The sequence below is a fragment of the Spinacia oleracea genome, chromosome 6, assembly GCF_020520425.1.
Source record: "Spinacia oleracea cultivar Varoflay chromosome 6, BTI_SOV_V1, whole genome shotgun sequence".
Taxonomy (NCBI): domain Eukaryota; kingdom Viridiplantae; phylum Streptophyta; class Magnoliopsida; order Caryophyllales; family Amaranthaceae; genus Spinacia; species Spinacia oleracea.
The window spans coordinates 56,262,014-56,269,673 of record NC_079492.1 but is presented as its reverse complement, the minus strand read 5'-3'; the positions used below and the strand labels follow the sequence as shown (position 1 = coordinate 56,269,673).

At 38.1% G+C, this 7,660-nt stretch overlaps 2 protein-coding genes across 2 annotated transcripts; one reads left to right on the top strand and one right to left on the bottom strand.

Annotated features, from left to right (window-relative positions):
- Nucleotides 1-635: 635 nt before the first annotated feature.
- LOC110778271 (uncharacterized) lies at nucleotides 636-1,955 on the bottom strand. Its single transcript, XM_021982842.1, has one exon. It carries the CDS (start codon nucleotides 1,953-1,955, stop codon nucleotides 636-638), a length of 1,320 nt encoding a protein of 439 aa, XP_021838534.1.
- A 3,116-nt stretch (nucleotides 1,956-5,071) lies between these two features.
- Nucleotides 5,072-6,958, top strand: LOC110778272 (uncharacterized). Its single transcript, XM_021982843.2, has 2 exons — nucleotides 5,072-5,225; nucleotides 6,332-6,958. Exons 1-2 carry the CDS (start codon nucleotides 5,177-5,179, stop codon nucleotides 6,607-6,609), a joined length of 327 nt encoding a protein of 108 aa, XP_021838535.1. The 5' UTR covers nucleotides 5,072-5,176; the 3' UTR covers nucleotides 6,610-6,958.
- The last annotated feature ends 702 nt before the right edge of the window (nucleotides 6,959-7,660 follow it).

Genomic DNA, 7,660 nt, shown 5'->3' with positions numbered 1-7,660 from the left:
TCCACGTGTTCTCTCAACAGACCGATCATGTTTACCCGCAACTGTGGGTCAATGTCGGTTCCTATCTTCACTGTTCTGCCGGTTTCTCCTTCCACCAGCTCAATTCCCTCCACCTCTCCTCCGGCCTCTAGCCTGGGCAAGGTAGCCCCCTTTTCGATGCTTTCGATTGTGGGTGACTCTTGTTTCTGCCTTTTTTCCTTCTTGGGCAACAGAGATTGCTCCCCCTCTGATTTTGGGGTTTGGCTTTTTGCCGGTCTTTTCGTTGCTGCCTCTCTCGTTATATTCCTAGATGGGGTCAATCGGCCTGGTGTTTTTAATGCCGTCAAGTAGCATGATCTTGCTGACTCTTGACTGCCTCGGATTCTCTCAGCCTTCTCGAAGTTGGACATGTATATCATGGTTAGATGGTATGTCGATACCACTGCCTGTGCATCGTGGATGAATGGCCGACCCACTATGACGTTGTATGCAGCCGACACTTTGATTACCAAGAAGTCTACCATTAGGTCCCTTGCGGTCCTTCCCTCTCCAATCTACACCGGTAGCCTGATGCTACCTTCCGGAAAGACAGTGGCTCCGGAAAATCCTATCACTGGATAGTTGACTCGTGTGAGCTCCTTCTCGTCTATTTTCAGCTAAATGAAGGCTTCCCAAAAGATAATGTTCGCTGAACTCCCTCCATCCACCAGTATTCTTTTTACTGGGAAGTTTGCTATTTCGAGGCCCAAAACCAGTGGGTCGTCGTGGGGGTATATAATTCCGCGGCAGTCGGCAGGGGTGAACGAGATGTTTGGCATGACTTGGGGTGACGGCCATTTTCTGGCGCTATGGTGGTTTATCAGGTGGCGGTGCTCGCCCAGGCTTCTACCTGCTCCACTGATTGTTCCTCCATGGCACGGTCCGCCGGATATGGCCCATACTGTCGGCCCTTTCTGGCCATTGTTTCTAGCCTCTCCGCTGCGACTGGTTTCTGGTGCCTTTTGTTCTATTCTGAGTGGTGTTTGGGTGGATGGTAACCTGCTGTTTGTGTTATTACCCTGCCGGCTGCTATTCTGTTGGTTGTTGTTGTTGTTCTGTCGGGCTTTATATTGCGTCAGGTAGCCTCTCCTGATCATATCCTCGATGTTATCTTTCAAATCTCTGCAGTCTTCCGTATAATGCCCACAGTCATCATGGAATGCACAGTACTTCGACTGTGGTCTGGGTTTGTCGCTCATTGGTGGAGGCCTTTTCCAGTTTTCGTTCTTCTTGACATTGTAAATTGCGGCTCTTGGGGCGTTCAATGGGGTGTATTCATGGAACGTGGGGTATATGCTGGTTGACTGTTTCTGGTGATCTCTCCCTCTGAGGTCCCTCCTTTGTTCATCCTTCATGAATCCCCTGATCTGACTTTGCTGCGCCGGCTGAACCGGCCTAGGCGTGACATTTCTAGTCGGTGCCGACTGATAATGATTTGGGATTGTCATCAGTTCATCACTTTTGATGTATTCATGGGCCTTCACCAGTGCGCTTCCCAGATCCGGGAAGGATTTCCTTCCCAAGTATTTTTTGAACTCGCAGTGGTTCATTCCTCTCATCAGGGCCACCACAGCTATCTCTTGTTGCAAGTTTGGTATGCTGGTGGATTCGTTGTTGAATCTGGTGAGGTAATCTCTTAAGGACTCTCCGCTCCTTTGGGTGATTGCCATCAGTTCTCCCGACGTTTTCTTTCTCTGCTGCTGACTGATGAACCGTAGCATGAACTCTGCTTCTAACTGTCGGTAATTGTATACTGACCCCTTTGGCAGTCCCTTATACCACCCGGATGCCACTCCCAACAGCGTGGAGGGAAATACTTTGCACCACATGGCATCGGAATCTGTATACAGCATCATATGTTGCTCGAACGTGTTGCAATGGACCTCCGGATCCGTGGATCCAGCATACTTGCAGAGTGGGAACTTCAATTTCTCCATTGGTTATTCCAGAATGCCCGCGCACAGGGGTGAGTTTGCAGGTTGGATGGTGTAACGGCGCGGCGCGTATCTCTGAGGCGCTTCTCTTGTCTCCTCGATGACCATGGGTTCTGGCCGACTGCGCAGAGCAATCGCCTGGTTTGTGTTGGGGTGTTGTTCGTGTTGCACTAGGATTTGTTCTCCGAATAGGTTTCTTATCGGCAATCTCTTCCTTTTTTCGGCGACTGGTGTTTCCGTTGCCTGGTTTGTGATTGTCCTGGGTGCGGGTTCTGTGTTTGCTTTTCTTGCTGGCTTCAGGGCCGACAACGCGGCCATCACCGCTCTTGCCGTAGCCAACTGTTCCTCCGAGAATTGACCGGCGAGTTCAGACGGCATTTGTGTATCGTTCTGGGCTGGGCTCTCGGGCTCTCCGTGTGAGTCGTCGTCCTCGACTGAGTATCCAAGGACATGTAAGGGTGTTGCTGCAGTCGTAGTTTTGCTGACTACCGACTGGCTCCCTAGCTGGGGGTGGGTTCGTCATTGACGGGTGTTATGATTGGCTCCGCTAAGAACATCGTGGATTTCAACGGGGTTGTTGTTTTTGTCGTCTGTGTACTCTGTGGGGTTGTTTTCGAGGCCTGTTTTTTGCTTTTCTTATACGAATCCGAATGCGTACCTTCCATTCTCAATGGTGAGCTTTGATGGTTTGGGGTTTTTTTATTTTTTTTATTTTTTTTTTTGCGTGTCTGGCTGTGGGTTCTGTTTACAAGTGGGGGTCCCCTCCTTCTAGCGCCAATTGTTCCGGTTGTGGATTTGGAACAGGAAAGAGATGATTGACTTCCGACTGAGATTGCTGACTGGATCCTGCACAGTGAAACCGTTAACTAGCCTCGGGGGTGATCCGAGAATTACCCCTCCGATGCTTAAGTCAGATTACGCTGATAGCTGATCTGTAATAAATGCTTGTAAGAATGATTGGGGTGGAATTGCGTACCTTTGGCATTGATGAGGGTCTGTATATATAGACGGGTTACTTGTACGGAGGATCCGGGTTATTACCCGTTGGGTCCGGATCCTCTCTTTCGGCTCTGATAGGTGGGTGATGTCAGAGCAATGCCGGCTGGGATTGTTAACCCTGAATACTGACTGCACCCTTGGTGCTTCTTATGAATATATGCCTATGTTATAGCTGTTATGGGCTGTCCTACCGGCATGCCGGTAGAACTTCCCGTACATATACTAATGTTCTTAAGGTGCACCATGCTCTATGTGTACCATGGTCCACCTTCTAAATTACGCCGATTAAGGAAAATGCACATATCATTAAAGTACCGAGGGAGTATTTTTTCGCTAAGATACACCTATTTTCATGTTTGCATATTGCATTGGCTGAAGTTTCCCAACATGATCGTTGTCACCTTTTTAGTGGCATAAAGATTCCTCATAACTTTTTTTTTATCAGACGTCATTCAACAGTTGTTTGCTTCATCAAATACGCTGCCCAAAAATAGTCGTCGCTCAATATTACGATCAAAGACACATATAAAGTAATAATCCATCCGACCCTTACAATAAACTACGGAGTATAAACTAGACTTACGAAACAATTAAAAAAAAAAAAGACAAACGATGTAATTCAGATTGAGAAATGGCACCGATAGCTCCCGGCAAGAGTGGTGACAAGCCGACGAGTAATTATTTTTTTGTTGTAAATGAGTGACGTTTTATTTTCTTCTAATTATTTTATTAATAGTGAATAAGTTGAATTTAGAAGACACTTAGGTTCATAGCACGAGAATTGTCCATTTTACTAAAAGACGATTTTTATGTATGTCTTGAATTTGAGTTCGTTTTTCTATTCTAATGACTTATGGTCAGTAAGAAGAAGATACCTTAATGAACCAGCACCCAACACATGTTTTAACCAGTCCAGCTACGCAGGTTTTGGCTTGAGCTACTCTCATGCATTTTACAGCTGATGAGGCTACTATAACCTCCAAGTCACAAAAGAGTTCCAACTAACTACATGAATTTATGTTAGTCATGGGGTGGGAGTATGACCAGCTGTATTTGACGATATTGTTACCTCGTATTTTTGTTTGCCAATAAATTGTTAATCACTTACCTGCTGAGTTTATTCACCTCGTATTCTTGAGCTTTTATTCCCATTAAAAAAAGCTTAATCATTGAAAAAAAGGGTAGCCCAAGAAAAGAAGTAACACGTTTTTTGTGATTGGTTGAGATTTGGATTTTCCTAAAACACTTCTTCGTTACCTCGTAGAGTCGTAGGATCGACTTAGTAGTTGAAACATAGGTTTGGATTCTACTTATTCAAATAATCTACGACAAATCTGGTAAAAGCCGTTTGATTTTTTTCTACAGTATTTTTTTATGAATGATTCACAAAAGACGTTAAAAATTACACACCAATTCTTAAAGTTTACACACCAATTCTTAAATGGACTTGATACACACTAAATTTATTATGGACCATGCTTTAAAATAAAGTTAACAACTTGTTTCTAATTTATGTTGTTGATACATGTTGTGTTGTTGATACATGTTATGCTTTAATAATGTGATTTTAAGTCACAATTCGCTTTTAAAAATATGAGGTTACTATGCTTCAAAACATTGTTACCATATCTAAGAATTTTGGTGTTTAATTTGTTATAGTTACTATATGAACAATAATTGGAAACAACCTCTCTGCAATTGTAAGGGTAAGGTTGCGTACACCGACACCCCCTTACCCCGCTTCTTACGGGAGCCTATTTGAGACAATAGGGTAATGATAATGAATGACTATATGAACAATAAAGGTCAACATAAGTGCAAAAAATGTGCTAGAGAAAACTATTGATTTTGGATCGTATACAAATAAAAAAAAGAATTTGAAGATGTGACTTACTCTGTACTATATAGGGTATACAAATGCATATGACAGTCTTTATCATTAAGTGTACCTTGCACCCTGATACATATAAAAGATGGGATAAATTAAGCAATTTATTACATAAATAATTAGGTTACCTACTTAATTTTAAAAAGGTTGTCCCTACAACTATTGATACTTTTCGTAGAAATTAAATTGGGTATATAAAATAGTTTTTTATTTGTAGGTGAACATAATTTCATTCTTTATATATAAGGCAAACATTGTTTGTCATTACAACTCACACAACTAACTAATCTCAAGATCAGTACACTAGCTATATACTTTTGCGCACAGAAACTAAGCAATGGCAAAATTGGCCATCTTTGCCATCTTACTCGTGACTACTTTGGCAGGTTCATTCATGCATAAAATGTTTATTATTTCATTATAACATATTAGGTGTACCCGGATGCACGGTGTATGCACCCTCTTTTCCTCTTACATGTGAAGAGAAAATGTAAGATGAACCACACATGGACATAAAAGTACCATTGAGTGTACGGTGCATTCGGATATACCTAACAATTTTCAATATTTCATTATATTATTCTTTAATTGTCAATTATTCGTAATATATATCAGGCATGCTAATCCTTCGATTTACTTCTGTCACGCGTACGTACATTTATCAAATTATTATGTTCAATTCTTTTATCATGCTCCTAGCCAAGTGTATTATGCATGTATAGGTTAAATATACAAAATTAGTCTATGATGAAAGTCTTAGAGCAAGATCAAGGGATCTTGTCTTAATACTTTCTTCCTATACCATGTCATCATTTCAATATTATTAAATAATTAAATTATTATTAGACTCCTTAAGATTCAATCAAATTTAGTACTTCACCCTTCAAACTAACTTATTGAAGACTTGTATATTTATGCACCATATATTATTTTAGCAAAATGATATAGGTCGCAACATGCGGCAAAATAATTTTTGTCGCAACTGTTTTTCTTAATTACATAAAAATATATTATTAGGTTGTAATTTCTATTTTTTTTATTTATAATTTACAAAATAAAAGGAAATATATAGTAATATCAAACTATATTATTAGGTTGTATTTCTATTTTTTAATTTATAATTTACAAAACAAAAGGAAATATATATTTACTATAACCATAATAAAATTTATTTCCGTCTTTTTTTATGTTTTACCTATTTTAATATTTTCAAAGTAAAAATATGGCGTTGATAGTTAAAATAATTTGATGAGTTGCGGTCTAGGTGACACCCTTGTGGTACCATTAATTAAAAGAGTGACACGTAGGATTGGAATTGGTTGAGATTTGCGTTTTTCCTTGGAAAATGTTTTTAATAGAAAATGGTTTTTCATTGAAAACGTTTTACACCAAAAAAAAAAAAGGAGACTAAGTGGTTAATTATTAACAATAGGTATACATTATTAATTGTTACTGATACGTGTTTCATGTTGGATTGTTGGGGTTATAATAGTGCCAACATGGGGAAGGTTGGGACACACCAAGATCAACGAAATGGAACTACTAGATGAGGTGATGAAGATGGAGATAATACAAAAATTTAAGGAAGGGGTGGTTGCAGTTGAGGAGCCACCATTGAAGACGAGGCTTCAAGGTTGCACGGGAGTGGGTGAAAATTGTGTATTTATTCCATGTTGTCCAACTAGCAATTCTGGATATCCTGTCACTTGTTCTCGAGGTCCTTATAATGCAGTTTGTGTTGAACTGGTTCCTTCTCCTTGGGACAACTAGATGAGGTGATGAAGATGGAGAAAATACAAAAATTAAAGGCTTTGCCAATGGTTGTAAAAGAAGAATTCTAAAATAAAATTAATGTGGTATAAATATTCCCTTCAATTTATGACATATTAAAAATAGAGTGAAAGATAATTTCTAATTAGCTTTCACAAACCAATAAGGAATTAAAGCTAGGGATATGTTAATTCGTGAATTGCTTAAGTTATTGTTATCCTTGTTTGTGAGTTGTTGTCCGTTATGGTTGCTATATACTCCGTATGTAGTACGTAGTGCTATGTATATATGCAATTTATTTGTCTTTATTATGAATAAAAGTGGACGATGAATCATATTTGTATCAAAAGTTCTTGCAAGCACAAGTATATATACAATAATTTTATTGTACATTTGGATAACTTTTACCTTGTTTTTATAATTTTATCTATTTTTTTGTAACTTTTAATATGTTTTTATTAGCTTTTATATTATGAAAAAAAAAATGATGGGTAAATGTTTTAAAAGGTTGAATAGTTACCTTTATACATTACTGATTTTAGCCCGTGCGATGCACGGATTCTATTAAATTGTTATGTTTCAATAAAAATACTATGTATATACTACTTTTATATATTAGATTAGATTAGTTTTTGATTTTGATTTTGATTTTGCATTGAATTCCATTTAAGATTTTTTTTATTATGAAAGTGTTTGTTTTTGGATGAAATTGTATATGCGTAATGTTAATAAATAATTAATAAAAAATATTTACGTGAAAGTTAATCATTTCTTTACGTGGCACTCGACTTTTTAATTCAAAATTAATTTTGAAATCTTATTTTTCATTGGCGGAAACCATTAGATTTTTCTATTTGGAGCTCTAATATTGGATTAATGTTTGATTTTAAATTGAATTTTATTTATTTTATTTTAGATGATTGTTTGATTTTAAATTAAATTTTATTTATTTTATTTTAGATTATTGTTTGATTTTGGATGAATTTTATTTAGATTTATTTTTTAATTATTAGAGTGTTTGATTTTAGACGGAGTTGTATATATTAGTAAT

What these genes read in the sequence shown, in the direction of transcription:
- LOC110778271 (XM_021982842.1), bottom strand. Translation starts at nt 1,955, where the DNA reads ATGGAGAAATTGAAGTTCCCACTCTGCAAGTATGCTGGATCCACGGAT.
- LOC110778272 (XM_021982843.2), top strand. Translation starts at nt 5,177, where the DNA reads ATGGCAAAATTGGCCATCTTTGCCATCTTACTCGTGACTACTTTGGCA. An exon ending in ACTCGTGACTACTTTGGCAG is followed by an intron (nt 5,226 to 6,331) that starts GTTCATTCATGC and finishes GGGTTATAATAG; the next exon opens with TGCCAACATGGGGAAGGTTG.